Source organism: Pyrgilauda ruficollis, unplaced genomic scaffold (genome assembly GCF_017590135.1).
Source record: "Pyrgilauda ruficollis isolate IOZ18807 unplaced genomic scaffold, ASM1759013v1 scaffold20, whole genome shotgun sequence".
NCBI lineage: Eukaryota > Metazoa > Chordata > Aves > Passeriformes > Passeridae > Pyrgilauda > Pyrgilauda ruficollis.
In genome coordinates, this window is record NW_024519207.1 from 1,881,585 (window position 1) to 1,904,897 (window position 23,313).

The window sequence follows — 23,313 nt, forward strand, 5'->3', positions numbered from 1 at the left end:
GTCCGGATGCTCCCTGCCCAAAAGAAATACAATCCTTGAGGTGAATGCTGGGAATAGGGAACATTTCTGAGCACTAGACTAAAGAGAAAGTTTTCCCTTCAAATACGTATAAATACATAAATACAGACAGTGGTAGCAAGTAACAGAAACATAGAATCATAAAATATGTGGAGTTGGAGGGATCCACAAGGATCATCAAAGTACAACTGCTGTCTTACTCCTGACACTTCAAGAATCCTGAGAGTGTTGTCCACACATTTCTTGAGCTCTGTCAGGTGTAGTGCTGTGACCACTTCCCTGGGGAGCGTGTCCAGTGCCCAACCACCCGCTGGGTGAAAAACCATTTTCCAATATCCAGCCTAGACTTTCTCAGACACCTTCAGATCATTCCTTCAGATCCAGTCACTGGGCATGACAGAGAAGAGATCAGTGCCTGCCCCTCCCATGAGGTTCCCCTCATGAGGAACCTGTAGACAGCATTGTGGTCTCCCCTCAGTCTCCTCCAGGCTGAACAGACCAAGTGACCTCAGCCACTCCTCATGCAGGTTCCCCGCAAGGCCCTTCACCATCCTCATTGCCCTCCTTTGAACACTCTAACCTCTTAATGTCTTGTTTATGTTGTAGCACCCAGAACTGCCCCCAGCACTCGAGGTGAGGCTGCCCCAGTGCAGAGCAGAGTGGAACAATCCCCTCCCTTGCCCAGCTGGTGATGCTGTGCCTGATGCACCCCAGGACAGGGCTGCCAGGGCACTGCTGACTGAGATTCTGCTTGCCATCCACCAGGACCCAGCCCCTGTATAGACTCTGAAAACTTGTCTTCGTTAAACTTCATGAGGTTGGTGCTAAGTATGTTTGGTTTATTCAGATAATTATGTATTTGGAAGCAGCTAAACAAGGACGGAAACTAAGTTTGATGATGAGAAGAAACATTCGACTAATTTTCTCTTAGTCATAAAAAAAAAATTACATGTGCAGTGTAGGGAAATAAAACAAAGGGAACTTGTAATTGAGAGAACAAAGAGCATTTAGTTAGAAAGAGACTATTCAGTCAAGGCAGGAAAGATGTAACAAAGATTTTTAAAATGTAACAAGTAGCAGGTGCACAGTAGTTTGTAGGAAGAACTCTTATATAAGCGATTATCTTTGAGAGAAAAGTCTGATGTTGCTATTAGGGAGTTGATCATGAATATTACTGGTTATCAAGCTTATTAATAATTATACTATTGGCTGTCCAGGCTCATGCTATTCTAACTCAGTGGTGAAAATATTATAAAAGTTATGTACACTTTTAATAAACATCTCTGGTTATGCTATGATGGGGGACTGTGTTTCTCTCATGCACTTGCAGTGCAGGTTACTTAGGACAGGCTTGATCCCGTGGACTGGGTGGGGATAATGGGGTGAGTTACTCTCAGCAGGAGTTTACACCTGTGGAGCACCTTCATGGTGGAAGTGGTGGGGGGAGGCCCACGTCAGAGAACAGTGTAGAAATACAAAAGTCCAGTTACCCCTGTCCTGGGCTCTGGAAGCACCAAGGTGTGAAGGCAGTTTAGGTATTGAAGTGGACTTCTCACCAGACAACCTGTAAAAACCAAAGGAGGGGCTGGAGGTGGGAGGCTTCCAGTTTGGCACCCAGGCTGAATTCCAGGGCTGGCCAGCTGAAGATGCACTTTAAAAGGAAGAACAACTCTTCCCAGTTTTCATCATATAGATAGATGCTGCATTGCCAGTGATACTGAGTTTCATGTGTTTCCTGAGTATCCTGGTGGTTGATCTATTTTCTTAAGACCCTAACTTCTGGACTCGGGTGACTAAAATAAAAACACCACCTTTTTACTAATAGAATTAAATTTCTATCTCTCAGCTGGTAGAGAAAAGCATAGGAACAAGATCCAACATCCATAAAACCAAAATAAAAAGGAAGCATTGAAAGTGTTATGTTTTTTAAGTTCAAGACTTGTAAATATTTTTCATTATATTTTGCTGGTTAAGTCATGATACTGATATTTAATGAGCCTTGAGAATCCAGTTCTGATCCTCTGACAATTTTTCATCAGTGTAAAATAGCTGAATTGTCAAAAATGCAAAAAATATTTAAATATTTAGTAAATAATCCAGTTACATACTGGCTAAAGAGCACGATTAAGTACGCATTTCTCAGAGGGGTGAAGACATACTTTGCATTCCAAAAATAACAGAGAAGGTGGTAAACAGAATCTGTTACCTTGACAGGTTTTTAAATTGGTAAGGCATTGCTTTTCTATATCTGATTATTTTAAGACAGACAAGAAAACTAATTACATTTTTATTAAGTCTTGAGATAGCAGAAGTATGAAGATAAGTGGGTAAAAAATGAATTCTCTGCCAATATTAAAAACAGGTAGACCAAATGACCTGATGGTGATAGCTTTTCATCTTGGCTCTGCTCCCTGAGAAGTGAGAGCAGATTAGGCAGAGGGTTTAGACTAATAAGATATTAAAGAAGCTTAATAGTAGAAGCAATAATAATAATATTAATAATAATTGTAAATCAACATGCAATTAGGGAAAATAATTGTGTCATTTTAGACACAATTATTTAGAAAATATATTTAGAAAATATATTTCTAAAACAAGATTGCAAGTTTTACTGCTAAAATAAAAGTATTTTGTTGTTTCTGTAAGCAACTGACTGGCCAGAAAATAACTTTGAATAAAAAGGTTCAATCAACCCATTTCACATTGATGTAAGTGCAGCATGCTAGTCTTAAAATAACTAAAAGATAAACCATCCTTAAGCAATTATTTTCCTGAGAGATTCTGCAGGGATTGGGTGTTGTCTTGCACTGTTTAATGTTACGTTGTTTTGTTTTAAACCATGGCGTGGATAAGATCCTGAGTGATGAAGTTTGCAGCTAACACAGAGGTTGTAACTGTGGTCAGATAGAATAGGAACGACTGCCTGGCACTGAGTAAATTGTGACTTACATCCAGAGCACATGTCAATCTCAGAACACCAGACCTCAGGATGATGTTTGGTACCCTCGGTACCTGAAGGACCATCAACATGTGTTAAAAACATTCTAGGTCTGTTTACAGTCCCTCTAACTCCCAGCAAGGCGCCTGCCACCTGCATGGCCTGTGTGTGCACATGTCAGAAAGCTGGCAGGCATTTCTGGACTGACTTCTCAGATGTTGTGAATCACAGTCATCCTGACTGCACTGGGTAACCATGCAGGTCAGACTTGGAGCATTAGTGACAGAGGAAATCAGGTAACACTGAAAGGTCCTGGAGCAACAGCAGGCATTAGCCAGTGACAAATGATTGTGGCATGTAGCTCTGTGACAAGAGGAGTGAGATCCTTGGATCCACAAACAGGAAAGATTTTGAAATATTGCCTGAGCTCTTTATATGGCTCTTCATGTGAGTGACTTAATCACAGTCAGACAGGGATGGATCTGGAAAAGGACAAGGTGCCTCAGAAGGGGTGTAAGCAGACTCACACCATCAACATTTACAACTACAAAGGTATTTGTTCAGCAATTGCTAACCTTTGAGGCAGTTAAATTGATGTGGCACTTCTCTCTTGTGCTGCAGAGATCCCTCCAGAACGTGCAGTTCTGCTCCTGTCCTGACCACATATCTCTGCTGCTTATCCCTGCCTAGAGCAGATCAGTCTCCCAAATCTCGGCAGAGATTGCAGTTCCTGGAGCCCCCTCAACATGCCCAGTGAGACCACTTCCACCACACCTTGTCATACACCACCCACAGCTCTTCTCACCTCTATGTACTTGTTCTACATTAAACTGCCCTGAATGAAATCTCTCCAGGAGCAGAACTTTTTCCTGCCTTTCCTCTTCCATGCCAGCCATGTGCCCTGCTCACAAGTGTGATGTCCTTGTGCCGTGTTCCTCAGCCCTGCCTAGGAAAAGCTCCAAGCAGCCCCTCACTCCATGACCCCTGCTGGGTTTCCTGCACACACACCCTCAGCCAAAGCAGATAATGGAGGTTTGGATTCCCAGCCAGGAGCAAGCACACAGCTTCTGTGATTGGATCCAGCCTTTAGCAAGGAAAAAGGCATTTGGCAGTAGAGGGCTTCACCTTCTCAGAGTAAGGCATCATGGAATTAAAAGGCTGCAGGATGAGACTTGGAAGATTCAGACATTCAGACTCAGGGCAAAAAAAAAAAAAAAAAAAAAAAAAAAAAATTTTTTTTTTGGGCAATGCAAGTAATTAAAAAGTGGGAGAATGGGAGAACATGCTAAGGTTTGTGGCTGGTTCTTCTGCACTAAATATTTCACAGCAAAATGTGTTTTTCTCAAAGGGATGTTCCAGTTCAAATGGGAGTGAATTAGGTCAGGAAAGTTCTCTGACCTGAAGTAGGTAGAAGATCATGGAATCCACATACTCCCTCTAGTCTTGTGATTAATTCCCTTTGGTACAGCTATTCCTGACATGGGATTGCTGAGACCTGTGCTTGCCCTCAGGAACTTACAAAATAATTACATTTGTTGTGTCAACCCATTAGATACTCATAGGCTGCATGCAGACTCATTAGTTAAACTGAATTATGTATTTGCTCTTTGAACGTTATCAAAATATTCAGATCTAGCATGTTTCATGGTCTGCTACCACTGCTGCTGCTTTGTACACAGATTTCTGTGGTTACTCCTGGCTTACCAACCACAGACTTTTCATGCGCAAATGCCGGTTTCAGTTATTTCACAGGTTGAAACTATGGTGGCTGATGTCATCCTGGTCTTTTAATTTTATCTTACTTTTGATGAAACCCTTTATTGTTAGATTAAAAAACAATAAATATTTGTTTCAGATCTCATATATTAACTTTGTTTTAAAAAACCTGGCAGCCCAGATTCCTGCAGAGGATATAGCTCAAACATCAAGGGCCCCTGGTAGGTACCTCCACACCTGCAGTGCCTGCAAATGAGCCTGGTCTGCAGTCTCCCCCAGTGAGCAGGGTGTTCATGGAGGGTGGGATGCGATAGGAAAGTATAAAAATAATGCAAATTCATAGAGCACTTGGATTCTCTGCAAGTAATCTGTTTGTCTTTGAGCTGGGTCCAGACTACCCTGTATTTTCCTAGAACACAGGTAGGCAATCAGACTCTTGCTGTGAAATCCTTAGGTCTCTCTATCTCTTTTGGAGCCTGGAGCAGTCTGCCTCATTTCTTGTCTTTCCTCTTTAAGAAGAAGCAACCCACAAGAAACTGGTCTTGGGAGAGTTTTGAGATGCCACTACTGTCTTCCAGCTGCAGTGATGTTCCTTAAGGCTCTGAAGGTGTTAATATCCATCAGGTGTTCCTGTGTTCATTCCAAGCCATTTTCCCCCCATAACTGTAGGAATATCAAGAGCTACCCCAGAGCCATGCTCTTCAGTCACCTTTATCGACCAGTTTATGTGTGCTGGTATTGCATTTAATGTGTGAATAATAGTTTTTTCAGCACCTAAATACTTTTGCTGTAAGGAAGGTAGAGGACAGCAGGGTAGGAGGATTTTTAGTTAATAAGACTGTTATTTTTTGCTGACAAGATCATTGAGTATCTTAAGAAAAGGGAATCTGATCTCCTTCCAAGTAACTAAACAGGAATTTGCATTCCAGAATATTTGTGAAGCATGTGTATTCCAGGAAAAAAAAACCAACCCAGCACTTGTTGTCACATTGCCTAGGGATTTCAACATCTGTGTGGAAACATTGGTGATCACACAGTGTCCATTCTTTATGATGACTTGATTATTTTAGCTCTGAGCCAGTGGAGCAGTACTTGAAAACGCTCTCCTGCTAGACCCTCCTCATGTGAACTCAACCTCATGGCCACCCCTCTCTTGTGTTTCAGATATTCCTAAAGCTTTCTCTAGCCTGGGAAAATAAGTTAATCATGAAACAGGTATGCAAGAACCATGTTCCAGTTGAGTGGGATTTTTACATGCAGATGTTGCTGAGGCGAGCATTGGTGGAGGCCTAGAGGCATTGTAAGAGTGCTCCAGATGTCTTGGCTCTGAGAGATGTTTTGGCAGCCACTGAACGAGGGTTGGAGATTGATTCCTGTTCCTGCAAAGCTGCAGTGACAGAGCACACGTGAGTTTCACTGGCTCTGCAGTTTCACTGTTCCCTTCTGCCCTGGGACCAGCAGAACTTAATGCTATGAGGCCTGATGCTCCCTACTCATATGGCCCTGCACACAGCTGCAGACACTGACTGTGCCAGCCACACCACGGCTCCAACACGGACACCACAGCCTCGGCCCTGTCTCTGATCCCGCCTGGGATCAGGAGATGTTTACAGGCCAATGAGATTTTTGGCCACCTTTTAGACAGGAGCATAAATTTTTGCACAGAATTTTGAGCACTGTTGGATGGGTCCAGCTGAGAAAGAGTTGCTGCTGCTGGTGAAAGCCCAAGGGATGATGTGCAGCCTCCCTGTGCTCCAATGCATGGTACCTGCACACCCTGCTGCCAGCTGCAGGTCCTGGACAAAGGGGCAGAAAAAAGGGCCAAGTACCCACTAGGGAGGAAACATTTCACTCACTTAATTTCATAGCTGTCAAAACCAGTCTTAAACTGGGGCTAGAAAACAAGTGAGAAGAAAAGCATTGCTTACATAATCCTTTGGCAGTGGAATGAATCAGGATTCTTGTGGGAGAAGAGGAATGCAGTTTTAAAGGAACAAACAGCATTCCTGTAGCTGGTAGTAGCTAGATAGTCCTGCTTTCCTGAAGAGCAGCACAGACATTTACCATGGGTTTATTTGCCTTGTCTTTTGTGCCCATGGTCTCTCCTCTGCACAAACCTCGGTAAAATGGAACATTCCTGTTGTTTTCTTTAAAATAATCTGTAATTCCTTGGCCATAATACAAAGGGAGGCACCCATCTGTTTGGTTTTGTGGGTTTTTTTCTCTTTTCCACAAATGTCCTTGTTTGTGTTAACTAGCAAATCTAATCATCCAGCTCACAGGAGAGTTACACAACCCTCCTGAGATTTCACTCTTAACAGCAAGTCTTGCTTAATACTCCCACATTTGCTTCTTGCTTCAGATTTGCAGCTTCTTTGGCATTACAGCTGTGCTCTTATAAAACAGATTAAACAGCAAAAGGAATGCTGAATGGAAAAACTGTGTTATTTCCACCTTGCAGGACTTACTGAAATGATCCTGGCTGGGTTAAAACATGAGCTGAAACTCCCACAGGGAGCATTAGTCTGCGTGATTCACATAAACACTCAAAGAAGTCAGTCTTGGTTGAACTTCCTAGTCAAGGTAGGTAATAGTACACAAGCAGCAGAGCCCCTCTCCTTTAGAGAACACTCTTGATAGAAACCTCCAGTTGTTTATTCTCACTGGGAAGCAGCAAGATGAATACTGGGTAACAAGAGAAAACTTGGGATTTGGGTAAGTCTTTCACACTAGGAATTGGGCGTACCTTTTCTGTCAAACTGCCTAGTGCTGTGAAACATTTTTCCTCTGTGCCCCTGATGTAGGTCATCTGGAGAGGAAAATCTCATCAATCTCATCTTGAAATGCAGCCAGGTTTATGATCACTTTCTTTTGCAGTTGACTTTTAACGGAGATAATCTTTCCGGGAGGAGGTCTGAAGAAAGGCAAGTTACAGGTATGTGCATTTCATGTGTCTTGGTAAAGGTGTAGATGGAGTTGCTTTCTTTCTCTCTGCTCTGCACTGTCTGGTTTCCAGGAGCTGTCACTCATCCCACCCTTCCTGGTAGCTTTTTGCCATCACCCATGGGCACTGTGTGGGGTCTAAACCTGACCTGAGCACCAGTGCTGCAGCCACTGGCACCACAGTGGGGTGGTGTGAACAGCACCAGTGCTCCTGGGCTCGCAGGGCTCCCCTGCTGCAATGTTGAACTCTTCTCTCTGTGAGCTGAAAAATTGCCACAGCCTGGGGCATCTACCTGCATGTCATCTTTTATGGGCAACTTCTGTAGAGATCTTCTTCCCTCAGCTTGCTTTGAGCCCTGCTTGCCCATCCTGGCCCGGGGCTCCTCTGTTGCAGCAGCTTTGGTGGTTTGGAAGCAGCTCTAGAATCAGCTGCTGCAGGGATGCTGATAGAGCCATAGCTGAAACAAAGCACATCGCTCAAAGTACAGAGCTGGGGAGCCAAGTTTCTGAAGCACTTCCAGATGTGAAGCAGGGGAGTTGGGTTTAGCCTAGTTTTCAGGTTTTTTTATTTTATTTCTGATTCTGTTGGGTTTTTTTTTAAAGCACGATGCAAGCACACTGAGAACCATTTGTACTGTTCACTCACATTCAGCTGCATGTTCCCAGTGGCAATCACTTAGCATATTTTCTAGCTAAGACTCTCCAATCAAAACCACATCTGTGTGTTGGAGCAGATTGGCAGTAGACATCTTTTCCCCTGAAATCCAAGGAAAAATTTTCTTATGTCCAGTTTGTCACATGTGTGACTTGGCCTCCAAGGTAATCCCATCCTCACAGACCACTCCAGGGATGAGGAGGGGGAATGTCTACAGTCAATTAACCAGGAGGCAAATTCCTCTTAACTCCACTTTGAGAAGTTTGAACTGAATAAACTCTGTGGGATTTTGATGAAAAGTCCTCACGGAGACATGATTGCTGAGCAACTTCCTGTGTGGATTCCTGGGAGGAGATACAGAGGCTGCTGGAAAGTCACACAGAGTATTTATTTCTGTGGGGAATCAGGAGCAGACCTGAGCCTTTATCCCTGTCAGCATACTGCACTGGTGCTTTAGCTTCTCCTTAATATACATCTTACCTTGATTTTGTACTGCCTGTAGTTTCAAGCAACCTCCTTAACAAATCCTCCAGCATCTCCTGGGGAATAAAACATAAGTGTGAGGGGGGATTAAGTTCTGAGAGCAACTAAAAAAGCTTCCATTACAGCTTGTCAATGCCTCTTTTCAGGTGATAAGAAATGAGTGTGATGATGCACTTGTTGCTGCTGCTCCTTCTCCTGGTCAGCTTTGGCTCACCTGCACCCAGGTTCTCGGTGTGTATCTTTTAGCCATGCCTGTACACTCTCTCAATGGTTCACTATTCCCAGTCATGCAGAGATGGATATTCCCCCGCAGGAGGGATGGGGAGCTGCAAGAGCAGAGCAAAAAGGCATCTGCTTGCAGCTAAAGGAATGTTGTCCTGATAATACAGGATTTTCACAGCATTAAGGGCTGTACAACTGTCTGGGAGACTGAACTGACACTACTAAGAATTCAAAACAACAACAAAAACAACAACTAAAGTATCTTTTTAAAAAATGTATTTTTATAGCCAAAATATCAGCTCTTTTTCAGTTTTACACAAAGCTAATTCTGGAACCTTGCTGGTTTCGCCCATCTGCAGTGCAAGTGCCAAGTTTTCCCTCTCTTATCAACCTGAGCACTTTCATAGTTTGAAAACCTTCCTCTTGAGCTCATCAAGTGGGGTCAAGACAAATTATTTTCATCCAAAGTAAATTTTTTGTGCATCTGACCACATTCTGTCATGCTCTGATCAATGCCAAGGTTGTTGCAGAAACCCCTTTTCTACTGGTTTCAATGAAACAGCTCATGCTGTGCAAGATTTGGACATGTTAGGAAGAGATCACCATGAAATCATGTTGATCCACATAGGCAGTGTGAAATACTAGGGTCAAGATACTCCTTTCTCTGTGTCTCTCCTTACCACTGACTGAAGTGTGGGGGGTTTTGTTTTATTTTCTCCATAGGACAAAGATATCTGCCTCCTAGACAACAGTAAATTAAGACAAAGGTTAAAACATCTTCAAGACTTGCTTTACTTATATGAATTGCAGCTGAAGGACATACTGGAGAACACTTACCACAGAACGAAAAGTGAACTGTTCTCAGGCAACAGGAGCGTGCAGCATGAGACACTTTTACCCACAACCAGTGGAAATTTGATAGTGTATGACCAAGGTACAGTTTGCAGTAGTGTGCCACAATGTTTATTTCTTCCTGCAGTGTCCCATGTGTCATATTTTATGTCTGCTAAAAGTTTAAAATTTTTTAAGTGGATTGTGATTTAAAATACAGATACATGGGAAGAAGAGCTTACTGGTTGTCCTGACACTAAAGATATCCCTTGGGGCTGGAGTCACTTATCCCAGATGTAGGTAGCTATTACCCAGGTACAAAATGGACATCTTCAGCTGGGCTTCTTGCCTGCAGAGAGGAACAGTCATCTCTCATGATTTCCATCAGATTTACTTTAGGCAACTGCTTTAGGAAGAGATGGGTTCTGCTCTTAAAGAACCCATATTCCCTGGGTGACTTCGGGGAGCCCAGAGTGCCTGGCTCAGCTGCAGGCACTGAGACCTGTTTGGATGAGCCAAGCTTCCCTATTCCTCAGCTCCCTCATTACTTCTGTGCACAGGAACAGGCATGCATGCTTTGTTTCTTGGTGTTACTTTGAGAACATGGTCATAAACATAAATTGTTTCCTGTGGCCAAGATTTTAGCCTTTGGGCATTACATTGAAAGAGTGAAGCATTGAGATCCTGAAAGGCTCTCTCCTGATACAGCCCTGGTAGAGCTGGACACAGGAGCTTAGCCTATTATTTTAGAAATATTGTTCCCTGATCTTATCAGAAGTACAGCTGAGGGTACCTTACCTTCCACATGGAAGTTACCTTCCCTGCAAATGATCTTTCTGACAGATAAAGTTTCAGTCCCAGGCTTTCACGATATAGCCCCAGGCTAAGCTGCAGCTGTCCTGCATCTCACCAAGGATTTGGGCATTATTCCCTCAGAGGGCATGGCTCTCAAGCCTTAAAGCTATTAGTCAGGCTGGCATTTGCAAACTGGTGTAGCTACTTCATTGCTGCACCATTTCCTTTGACTTTACAGGGCTTGCAGAGCTATGCACAGGCTGGCCAAGTGTCCTTGTCCCAAACAGCCTCTCGGTGACATCTTCTCTTGGTGGCACATAGCCCTTGGCTTTGCCCCCAGCCCATTTAACAAACTGCTACTGTTCTGCCCAGATTGCTCTGCAGTGTATGGCCGGAAGAGCACCACAAGTGGCTACTACCGGATCAGGCCCAGAGCAGAGCAAGAGCCCTTCCTGGCATTCTGTGACATGTCTGATGGCGGGGGCTGGACTGTCATTCAGCGGCGCAGTAACGGCAAGGAGAATTTCAACAGGTGGGTGCATTGTTCTTGCATCAACAGGGCTTGCAGTCAGGCCAACAGCTCCTGCCCCAGTCCTGCTGCCAGGCAAACCCCCACCCTTGAGAAGCAGGATATGCAAGACTATATATTAATGATGATAATTTAGGATTAGAACAATCTGGTGGTACCTGTTGGCAGCAGGGGGCCGTTTTCAAAATGGATCTGTAACTTCTTTTCCGTGGGTTCTCTGTATTTGAATGCATATTTTATCATTATTGAAGACTGTCAAAGGCTCCAAATTGGCAGGTGTCTGCTACCAGAGCACAGACTGAGACCTGTTGAACAGATCTGTTCTGATATGAGGAATTATGTTCAGCATGTTGTAACATTTATTATCGTGTTCAGTTAATTTTTTTAAATGCCAAACCAGATTGTCCTTTTCCTATGCAAAATCCCAGAGAGGTGACTTTCATACTGAAATTTACAGGAGGAGAGATGCTCTGGTAGCACAGTTCAGAAGAAATGTCCCCATGAAGGTTAATTCACTATCACAGTACACACAATTTCAGGGCATATCTAATGCCTTCTAAAGTCTATGCTTTAAGTTAAAGTTACTACAAGTGACTCTAAGCCAGTTTACCCAGAGAGTGGTAGCTATCTAGCCATGGTAGTTCAGATGAAATAAAAACATCCTGAAGAGGAGCATTTACTAGTATGAAGGTCAGGCAGAATGAATATCCATAATAACAACATGAGAGAAGGAATAAACACAGGGTTACTAAAACTCGAAATGATGACACACACTGAAGTATATGAGAATATCAAAGGTAATATATAGATCAGGTTAATTATGACTTGCTGAAGAACAATATCAGGTGTTTTGCTGAAGACCAATATGACAGCTGTTGCTTTCCCTTTGCATTTTACTGGAAACATCAGTCTGTGAGCACTGCATCTAGCAGTTTGAACGTTTGATCCCCATATATGTGTGTGCACAGGTTTAGCAGGGGAAAACTGTGAAAGTTGTGAGTTGTATTTACTCCTAGATGAATCAGATACTTTTAGAAAACAGTATCTACATAAAGGTAAGTTTTACTTGTTACCATACTCAAGTGTTACAAACTGTCTAATTCCCTCTCATGATGAAATTTATATCTATAAATTTTTCTCTGCAGGAAATGGGATGATTACAAACTGGGATTTGGGAAATTCCAGGGCAAGAATGATGAATACTGGCTGGGCAATGACCACATCCATGACCTGCTTGCTAGAGGTCCAAGTATTTTTTCTCCATAGATTTCTTTCTGATTTGCATTAGGTATTCATCTAACATGACACAACTTTATGTTTAGGAGAGAACTCATTAAAGATTGACCTGATGGACTGGCATGGGGAAAGACGTTATGCAATCTATGAAAATTTCCAGCTTGCAAATGAGCAGGTAAGAAATGGAGAGAGCAGTGGTTTTCTTCCTTTGGTCTGTGAGGGTGGGGCAGCTGCATACACAGCATCACACCAGCATCAGGGTTGTATCTACAGCTCTGCAAATCTTACCTGCTCTGGTTTCCTGGGCTTCCTAGTTTGTCCAACTGACAAACAGCCCTGGAATCAGGGACATAAACCTGGGACTTTTTCCTTACAAATGAGTGTCCAGGTCAGTGGGTGATAGAATCACACGTTTGTGCCCTCTTGCTAACTGTGCTGCTGAACAGAGGGCAGTTCCCTGGCACAGGGATTCCCACATGTATTTGCCTCTGGCCTCATGATTAAAAGAGTCTTCTGTGAGTGAGAAGACCCTTAGGGTTTGAACCTCTGCAACTAAATGGAACCCTGTTCTCCTGCTTTCTAAGAGAGTGTTTCAGACTGTCACACAAAAGGCAAATGCCAGAACAAATCCTCTCAACTTTGTTTTAAAATAAAACAGGGAATTCTAATCAAAGCTTTGAAAGAGCAGTTGCAAGTTCCTGTCTTGAAGAGAGGTATATGTAGTGCTATACCTACTGCTACAGACACAGAAAGCTCAGAGACAGACACATCCTGTATTTTCATGCTGTGCTTTCTAGCTGTAGACATCGTCCAGCTCCATATAGGTGCTGTTCTTTGCAGACGTGCCTTCCTGAACACCACATATAAGTAGCCCAAATAACCAAGGATATTGCATGTTCTAGTTCCAACTCCATCACTGCTCCAGAAATGTGAACATGACACTCAGTTTGCAATTAGAGGTTTCTTATGAAAAGTTTGAACAGCTGCATTTCAATACCTTACTGCCATTTTTCATAAAGAAATGAGGCCAATGATGACAGGAGAAAGCCCACAACACAAATGTGACCATCCACTTAATATCAAATATCTCTTTGACCTGTTAGCTGTGCACAATGGAACTATTATTCTAAATATTCCTACCAGGACCAGATAATAGAAATCAGATGGCTTCTAGTGCTTGGAAGAGGAAAATGCCTAAGCATTTATTCTAGCTGAAGAACTGATCTGTTTATGAAGGCAATTACTTGACACTTGGCAGTTTTCTGCTAAGTTGTTCTTGATCAGCTAGAAAGAGCTTTCCATCTTGCTGTGAAGTGTATTAAATGGTTGTTGAATGACAATAAACCTGGGGCCTTTTGTAGCAGCAGCAGTAATTACCAATCCCTTCTGGAAGTTTAAATCCTACATTGATCTACACTAGGATCATTAAAGCATGGAGACAAAAGTCACCCTTGACTTCAACAGGCATGCCTTTGACAGTGGATGAAATGTCCAGAGCTAATTTGGCTTTAAAACTGTGAGGAAAGGCAGAAAGAATGGATATCAAATAAATGTTTCATATATTCTTGCAGGAAAATTACAGGTTATGGTTTGGCACCTATTCTGGTAATGCTGGCGACGCTCTGTCTGGTGGGAGCAATTTTGAAGATCAGTGGTCAGCTTCTCACAGAGGGATGCAGTTCACCACATTTGATAAGGATCACGATCAATTCCTGGCTGGCAACTGTGCATCAGAGAACAAGGGTGGCTGGTGGTTTAACAGGTATGGAAAACAGCTGATTCCTCTTGGATGTGTAGGTTGTGGGTGGCTGCACAGCTGAGAGGACTTGCCTGCCTTACAGCAGCTGGAGGTTGCTGTGTGCACTTGCCACCTCGCACAGCCAAACCTAAGATGTTCAGACCTACAGATCCTCAAAGCAAAACAATTTACTACTTTTATTATAGCAAATCAGGTAAGTTGAAGTCACTTTAAGAAAATGGTTCAGAACAAATGCACAGGGGACAATGAACTGGAAGGAAAAGAGCTCAGTTAAAATTCCTGAAAGTGGTTTGTGTTATACTCCAGTGAAGAAAACAACTGTAGCCATGGTAAGCTGAAGAGTGTACAAAGGACATTTCCCTAGAACGGAGCATGTCCAAGGGCAGAGTTACCCCATAAGTTATGAGGGTATAATTGCTGTTTGGGCATATGCCACACATCAATGGATAAGGACTCGTGTTTAACAGCCCTGGAATCCAGGATGTTACACTCTCAGATTTTCTCTGCTTTAGTGCAGGATGAGCCTCTTAGACCAGATTCTCATCACATAACAACTGAAATTGGTGGAGCTACAAAAATTTACATCAGTAACAGGATTTACCTCAATGAAAAGACATCTGCATTTTTAGGTGTCAATATGGAGCTGCCTACACTTGAGCTAGAGCATACCAAATGGCACTACACCACTTTGTTCAGGCCATGCAGTTCCAATGCCTGTAGTTAATACACCCAAAGGAGTCAACAGGCAGAATTATCTCACCAGTGTAGGTGTCTGATTTAGGATGACCCACATATTCCTGTGTTCCACTAAAAGCATTAACCATTTAGTCCATCCCACCCTGGTATATCTATATATATGTTGTGTGAGAATGGTACTTCACTGCAGTGATGCAGTATCTTCTCATGCTAAACAGAATTCCCTTTTTGTCTTTCCTACATTGTTCCAAGGTGCCATGCTGTAAACCTCAATGGGCGATACTACAAAAGAGGGAGGTACAGTGGACCCCATGATGACGGCTTGGTTTGGTCTACATGGCACGGGATGTGGTACTCACTGAAATATTCAGCCATGAAAATCAGGGCTCCATTCTTTATCGACGGAGAGAGCGGAGATGGTGACAACAGTCAGGGCAGCTGAAACCTGCTGCTTTGGAAAGAGAAAAAGCACAGGCTGAAAAGAATGGTGTAAGTTGATAGCCAGTGCTCTGCTGCTGCCAATCACCAAACCTGCACTTGATAGCTGGAGTTGCACCTGCTTCTGCTACCTGAAGCTAACAGCACGAGTTGTTTGAGCACAGCCAGACAATTTAATAAAAAACATATGGATCACAGTCACAAGATAAGATTTATTTTTCAGCAGTTTTCAAGACTTTGTTGAAGAATGTTTATTGAAAGTTCTCTGGACTTAGAAGGATCAAGCGTGTCCTTTAATCAATCTATACTTTCTAAGGTATAAACCCTTCTCATCTTGATTTTAACCATCAGTGTTTCAGTTATGAGAACATCAGGATAGAAAGAACAAGGGGACAGGGAATTGGACTTCATCTGTTGTGCCTTTGTTAGTGCTTTGCTCTGCATCAGGAGAATGTTTTTAAGCCACTTTCCCTATGGTTCTAATTGCCACACTTCAGTTGCAGAGTGCTCCTGCAGTGTGTGAAACCAAACCTGTGGATGGACATGCTCCAACTGCTAGTCTGCATCCAGACTAAGGCTGCTTCAAAGTAAACACCCGCAATATGGACAGTGTGAATTCCATTCCAATAGCTTCCCACTGCAGATCCACTGCTATAGTACAGCACAAGACTTTAAAGCAGACAAAGACAATCCTGCCAACCAGATTTAAACGGCAGATTAAAATTATGCAGATTTTACTAAAATTAAGGTGAATGCAGATATTCATAGGAGTTCCTAAAATGCAGTCACAATTCATATATTCTCCTGTAATTTACCAGATGACTTTGCATTAGTGAAGGGGAATCAGAAAGTGGTTGAACCACAAGGCACACTGCTTTCATTGTCTCACTGGGGTGGAATGAAAGAGCAACACAAATGAAAGAAATGGAATACTGAAAATTTATTTTCTACAGCTGTTAAAAACAACAGTTAAAAATGAACAGCAGTATCAGCTTGATGCAAATAATTTAACTACCATGCTGTAGAATTAACCTGTTTCCCTTTTTTCTGATTTTTCTAAATTTTTAACTGGTATTACTTTTCCATTTATTTGCTTTTATATCCATACATACTGTAATTTGTATACATATTGATAAAGAGTGAAATAAAACCATCTGAGTAGGACTTAATACGTTTTATCTAGTTTTCAACAATAGGAATGTGAACAGAAATCTGGATCAAAATCTTGGAAAGCTCATAATAAGAGAAATGTATTCTTTCAGTGTTGGCTCTGGTGCTTTTTCACCTGTTGTCCTGGGTAGTTGAAAGGGTCTGCAAGGTAAGTTTAATTTTCATGGCTCAAGCTGTCCTGGAGACAATGCAGAGGCATGAGGTGAAGATTCAGTTTAAAACTTGGTTTGGTTCCTCTGCTTCCTAGACATCCCAGTGACTGCAAGCATGAACATCCCAGCGTAATGGGCAGCACTCCAGGGAGCTGTGCTCCATGAACCTGTGCCCTTGGCTAGACTGCCCCCAGCCCTCTTCTCAAGCATACTCATGTAGAATGAAATTTTCACCAACATGTCTGAAATGAGACATCTTGCCCTTGTGAAGAAAGGGCTGCAAAAAGGCAGCACTTACTCACTCCTTCCCTTCTGATCACTGCTGCTGTATTTTGATAAGATAAAATCTCAGTGCAAGATAGTAACTGCATGTTGGGACATAAGGAATGACTTTGCACAAATTGTAACTGCATGGCCCCTGATAAGTGCTGAAGGCAGAGAGGATAATTTTTATTTTGATGACACTGAGAAATGTGAATGAAATAAATTCATACCTTCTGGCAGTTGATGCTCAATCCCACCCTTCAGTAAAGAGCTAAGGAAGTAGGGCAAAGACTGTGGAAACTACAGCACTGAGGGGACAGCATTGTGGTGTGGCAGTTCATTAAGCATCTGGTAACCCATCTGATAATGGATTATCAAGCTGGAGATGAAGTCAGCAGGGCTTAATCAGACAACCTGCACCCAGTCCAGTTCCCCAGTGAGTGAGCAATGAGTGATGTAAAGTCCAGAGGATGGAGCCTGTTTCCCTGTGTGTCAGTGTGGAGGGGCAGGCATTAGAGCTGGACTGCCTTCAGCCAGCATCAATGTCAGGGCATTTCTCCTGTCTCTGAGAGGTAAAGGGAGGCCAAGGTATGACAGGCTGCGAGGGAAGAGGTTTGCCCTGCTGCCTTTGATGTAAAATGTACCTAAGTACATCTATTGCATAACACAGCCCAACACTGGGACAACTTTGCAGAAAGCACCATCTGATTAAGAGCAATGTTGCCCCTTCTCTGTCCTTCTGTGGCAAAGGAAACCTCCACTGAGATGCAAGGGTCACAGGGCTCTGTGCAGGAGCCTACAAATCCCACAGCAAACCTCAGGAAGCATTTCAGAACCACCTTTAGTCCTAATAAACAGGGTAGAATGCCACTAGTTGAGTACTTACTGGATCTGAGTGCTATGCCAAGCTCCAATCCCTCCCGCTGAAGGTTTAGGGGAATGCTTGCTGACTATTGCTGCACTGACCATTTGATCTCCTGTTTCTACAGGGTCTCTCTCCCATGCTGAGAGGCTCAACAAAGCTTAAACAGATACTGTAGCCCTACAGCTCCAATGATGATGGATCACTGCTTCAGGGAAAAGGTACTTCACACCACAGACCTTACCTTAGTACAGGCAGGGTAAGTAACCTGAGCTGCAATTGTTTCAGAGGTCTGCTTTCCAGCTCATTTAAGTCAATTTAAAGACTCATTACATTTGATTGCCTTTGGATAACTCTTCAAGCGAGAACATTTTCTTAGATGATTTAAACAGCTTTTCAAGCTGACAGTTCATGGGAACACATTGCTGGTACCAACACCACGCAGGGCCAAGGGCTGAACATCAGCATCTTGGCAAGGTTCCAGGGAAAGAAGGAGCTCACATCATGAAAGACCATCAGAAAGGCCATTCAAACAGCCAGATTTGGCTCTGGTGGCCAAATGCTGAGGCTTGCTCCTCCTATGTTGTTACAGCAGGTAACACCGTGTGCCTGTCAAGCTATCCATGTCAGCTTTGGACACTGCAGTGGGGTGCCATCGCTTACACACAGCAATGCTGCTCTTCCTTTAAAATTGCTGTTGGTTTGTGGCAGAGCAGGGCTGGGGGGAAGAATGTGGGATTGGGAAATCTCTCTGCTCAGAAAGCCAGTTTTGAGAAAGATAGCAGCCTCCTTCTTGACAATGGAGCACATGTTAATTTCGCTTTCACACCCACAAGGCAGGTTAAAGGGCATGTGGGGTTAAGCTCCTTAGGGGAGAGTTGATTTCAGTCTAATAGTCCACTGCCTAAACCTTTCTCCTCTTACACCAACCTCCATGGGCAGCATCTTCTCCTTTTTTTCTTGTTTCTGCTCACTAGCATTCCCCTGGTCTTTGCAAAGTCCCCAGAGAGACAGTTATCCTAACAAATGGCAAGAAAAGTCTTAGTCATTCACAAAGGCCTGAGGTCTGCTTCTGCTGTTAACTGGAGTTCCAACCCAACTCTGAATACTTACAGCAGTATCTAATGTCAAATTTGTGATGTTTGGTTTTAAAACACAACAAAAAAGCCCATCATGGCTTTTGTAGTTCACTGTTACTGCTCTCTACAATTCCCTGAAAGGAGGCTGTAGCAAGGTAGGGGTTGGTTGGCCGCTTCTCCCGGGTAAAAAGTGAGGATCAGAGGAAATGGCCTCAAGTTGTGCCAGGGAAGATTTAGATTTGATATGAGGGCAAGTTTACTCACTGAAAGAGTGGTCAGGCATTGGAACAGGCATCAAAGGGAAGCAGTGGAATCACTGTCCTTGGAAGTGTTCAAAAGGTGTATGCACGTGATTTAGTGTGTTCACCACTAAAACATACCAGGGGTATGGTTTAGTGGTGAACACAGTGGTGTTACGTTAATGGTTGGACTTAATTATTTTAGAGGTCTTTCCAATGTAAATGATGCTATAAGATTCTCTGTGAATCACCTGATATTGTCAAGCCATTTTAATTTTTTGTTCCCAGAACAGGTATTAATCAAATAATCTTGTTGTTTGCTGGTTTTGTTCATAATTTATTTTGAGCTTGCCATAGTAGTATTATGGTCAATGCATTTGCATTTAAAAATTTTAATAAAGGAAAGGATGACTATGGAAAGGATGCATAATTCAACCGTTCTCTCACTGCTTTTTACAGGTAACATGCTGCGGTGACATTTCTCTGAGGACTAAAATCTGATAATCTGTTTTCTTTGCCCTCCCTGTAGCATGCCTTTTGTACTAATTTCCTGCAAATATTTGTACATTGTTTTCTTGATATAAATATTGACAGTAAGAAAATATCAAGTCTTGAATGATGAAAATGTCTCCTCAATTTAAATTCACTCAAGTATTCAGCATCAATTGTTTGCACTTTCATGCAACCAGCTAAAACACCCCTCACCATATGAGTTATTTGAGCAACACCTACAAATCAATGCAGTTCACTGATGACTATCAGAAAAATTATGAAAACTGCCCACAGATTGAGCTTTGTGCTTTCTAGATGGGAAATGATTCACTAATCAGGGCAGATGGCTGAGGGTGCTGGACAGTGGATGCTTCAATATCTCACAGTCTACCAGTACACAGTAGACAAGGTGGGAAATGTCAGCGGCATTTATCATGTATGATGCACAAAACATGACTGCTTTACACAATAAAATCTATTGGCCATTCCTGTGCCACACCTTAACTAACACCTTCTTTCCCAGGGTACTTTGTGTGTCTTGTACACACATACATACAAAAAATAATTATATGAAAGCACTTTTCAGTAATTAGAAAGGAATATGTTCCCACAAGCCAGACCTGGGGCATTACTCCCTGCTGCTGTGTGTGGAGGTAACGTGATTCTTGCTTTTTCTTTCACCAGAAGCCAACCGATCCTGCAGATCCTCTCCCACGCACACCACTCCTGCAGGGCCGCAATGAGTCACTCAGATCACCAGCTTCTCAATGCTCAGAGTACTTGTTTCATCTTCTTCATTTGAGCCAAAATACCCAGGGAGGTCGATCATCTGCTGCTCTGCCTCTGTTAAGCCAAAAGTAGAATTGTCATAAAAGGCAAACTCAGGGTCCAGGGGGAAGCTCTGGCACTTGTCCCTTCGATACTGGGCAGGGCTGACGCTCAGGCCTCTCTGGGAATTATCTTTGCCATTTGGGCCGGTCTCTTTCCGCCACACACCTTTGGGGTTAGGTGAAGGGCCCCTCTTACTTCGGCTGGGTTCAGGTTTCTCAGCTGCCTTCTCCTGACCAGCAGGCTGGCGATCTGTGATCAGGTCCAGCTTCCTCACTGGGGGACCTGCCCTGTGGTGGGGCTTTGCGCCATGGCCCTGTGGTTCACACCCCAGCACAGTGCCGTGGGGCTGATCCAGCTTTTCACAAGCTGCATTAGCGTTTCTTGATTTTGGCCGTGTCCTGTCCTCCAGACCCTGGTCCCACGTCCTGGTCCTGGAGCTGTAGAGGGGAGTCTGTCGAGGTGTGAGAGTAGACATGCTTCTCTCTCTGAAAGGCCTGGCCTTTTTAGTTTCATGGAAACTGGCTGTTCTTCTGAACTGTGAGTTTCTGTGACAGCCCCTCTCAGGCAAGTCCACTCTGTTATCTTGGTGCTTGAAATGACCTCTTCTTACCAAGGTTTGGGTAGGGCTCACTGCAGGATTGGCCTGTGAGAATGGAAAATCCAACCTAGGGTGAGAGCCTTCTCCCAGGAACTTGGGCTGATTGGCTGGCTGGTCCAGAAATGGAGATTTGATCCGAAATTTGTTTGCTGCTGCCTCCTCTTGGTTTTCCCCACTCAGAGGAAGCATCGAGGTGGCACCAAGAACCGTGTCCGTGAGAGGATTCTGAGAGACATGGTACACCTTAGTGGTCTCTGTCAGGCCTTTCTTCTTCATCTCTTTCAGCTGCTGCTGTGCCAGACGGTAGCTGAAAATTGGAGGGATTATTTTTTGGGCATTTGGCTGAAAGCTTTCACTTCCAGACACATCATCTTCTTGGGCAAATTGGAGGCTTCGCCTGTAGGTTAGGGGAATGTTAACAGGGGCATCCCCTCCTTCAGCAAAGCTGTCCCGTTGCTTGTTGCCTTGGCAAATGTTCTCCTCATCTGAATTTTTCCGGAAGCCGGGGGAATGGACAGAGTTTCGTCGGACAGCGGTGCTGCACTTCTGAGCTCTGCAGAGCTTCCTCCAGAGAGTGATAAGAACTGTGGCAAAGATGATGAACAAGCACAGGGAGATACCAGTGATGGTAACTATATTATTTGCTTTCTGGTCCTCTCCTGGCTGAACAGAAGGTGGGGTGGGAGGCTGGACAGCTGTAAGAAAGAGCACACACATCTGTCAGAGTTGCACTGGCAGCAGCATTTTGGTATTTGAGGATGGATACTTCACTACCAAGGAAAAGAAGCCATTAATACGGTACAGGAAGTTGTCTGCCATTAAAATTTGCTCATTGGAGATTACTTATTACTTGATGACTTCAAACTGGCACGAACATCTATTTACTTTAAACCAAGGCTCCCACAGATCTTTTAAATGCAATCATTATTTTTTCCTGTTCTGCTATTTCCATAAGGTATTACTGAAAATTGAGGAACTCTGTTTGCCTTTCTTTATGAAGTACATTTAGATTCCCTGTTGAAAAGTGACATAAAGGGGGTAAAAATAATTCAGCCCAGGCTAGTACTTCAGGTATCACTTTAAAATTATTTTTAGGAGAGCTTAAGTGGGTGTGAGAATTGAAATGAATTTGAAGAGAGAGGCAGCACCAGGAGAGGCAATGTAACTTTTCTAAGCAGTCCTCTGAGGATGCTTCTTCCACTGTCTGGTGCCACAGTCCCAGAGGACAAAACCTTCCCATGCCACAGCAAGCTTTCAACTGAATGTGTCATTGCTCATTCTCCAGCATTCTACTACCATTCTGACACCCTTCTGTTGTGGACTGGAGATGGGACTTTGAACAGAGAAGAATACTCTGCAAACCTTTCTTCACTGAGATGGTAATTAGACACTGGGACAGGCGTCCTAGGGAAGTCATCATGGCCAGAATTCACAGGCTGTCTGAACGATGCTCTCAGTCATATGGTTTAGCTTTAGTAGTCCTGGGAGAGCAGGGAGTTGGACTCCATGATCCTTATGGGCCACTTCCAATTTGAGATATTCTATGATTCTAACCTGTAATGTGACAATCTCAGAGCTGTCCACAGCCCAGTTTAAACCTCTCACTAGCCCATTCCACTGCATTACAGAGGGCTGAACCAATGACAAATTGGTAATTTTTTTTTTTTAATGAGGTCTCAAGCATTTCAGGGGCAATCCTGAGCAGAATACAGCATGGTCGAAAGTGGTCAGTAGCTAATTTTGGTATCTGTTAGCATTGGTCAGACATGAGCTCCCTAAAGCCATGAGGATTTTGTTGGAGGACAAGGCTGGTTAGCTGCAGTTGACAAGAGCTGGCCAAGAAGGTGTGAGCTCAAACGAAACCACCAAACAACCCTGTCCCAGTCTCTAGTTTTATCCAGAACCCAAAGCCTTCCATCAGACTGACAGCCAGCTGTAAGACTTGGCAGGTGCTCCTGCCTGCACCACAGCGACTGTCCAGGAAGAGGAAATGTGACTGCAGAATAACAAGAACTGGACACCATGTACTTCCCATAATTCAGGAGAACACACACTCAACAGCAAGCTGGTAGTGCAACTGTTAGGTGGGAAGAATGCACAAATGCACTGATGAACACGGGCCAGAAGATCTCAGGCTGCTATAGAACAGAAGTGCAGGATGCTGGGCTGGGAAGGAGATCCACTTCCCTATTTCAGGGCTACCCAACAATCCCAAGTCCTCTAAAAAATCCTGCCATTGGATTAACTTTGATCTTTGTGTCACTCTGAGAGCTTGAAACCAACTTAAAGAACAAGACCACTGCCTGCTGAATCTTATAGGAGGATCTCTAAAATTTGCATTCAGTCCAATGCCCCTCTGCCAGAGCC

At 43.5% G+C, this 23,313-nt stretch overlaps 2 protein-coding genes across 9 annotated transcripts in view; one reads left to right on the forward strand and one right to left on the reverse strand.

The window, feature by feature from the left end:
- Positions 1-7,065: 7,065 nt before the first annotated feature.
- On the forward strand, positions 7,066-20,193 carry LOC121353259 (fibrinogen-like protein 1). Of its 5 annotated transcripts, none has more exons than XR_005955073.1 (10): positions 7,272-7,387; positions 7,550-7,607; positions 8,900-8,984; positions 9,699-9,909; positions 10,974-11,133; positions 12,276-12,373; positions 12,453-12,541; positions 13,938-14,128; positions 15,074-17,966; positions 19,485-20,193. XR_005955073.1 is itself a non-coding variant. In XM_041466952.1 (9 exons), exons 3-9 carry the CDS (start codon positions 8,910-8,912, stop codon positions 15,261-15,263), a joined length of 1,014 nt encoding a protein of 337 aa, XP_041322886.1. In that variant the 5' UTR covers positions 7,066-7,255; positions 7,550-7,607; positions 8,900-8,909; the 3' UTR covers positions 15,264-20,193. The 5 variants fall into 5 exon arrangements, 3 of the variants coding, with proteins under 3 accessions (XP_041322886.1, XP_041322884.1, XP_041322887.1); XR_005955074.1 differs by having other exon boundaries at positions 15,074-15,575; positions 17,835-20,193; XM_041466952.1 differs by lacking the exon at positions 7,272-7,387 and adding an exon at positions 7,066-7,255 and having other exon boundaries at positions 15,074-20,193.
- Positions 16,185-23,313, reverse strand: part of THSD1 (thrombospondin type 1 domain containing 1) — a 31,179-nt gene continuing 24,050 nt past the window's right edge. For 3 of the 4 annotated variants that reach the window (XM_041466947.1, XM_041466948.1, XM_041466946.1), the window contains one exon: positions 16,185-21,641. In XM_041466947.1, coding sequence (XP_041322881.1) covers positions 20,266-21,641 — 1,376 coding nt within the window. In that variant the 3' untranslated portion in view covers positions 16,185-20,265. The remainder of the gene's footprint in view (positions 21,642-23,313) is intronic. The other variant, XM_041466949.1, reaches the window with a different exon arrangement.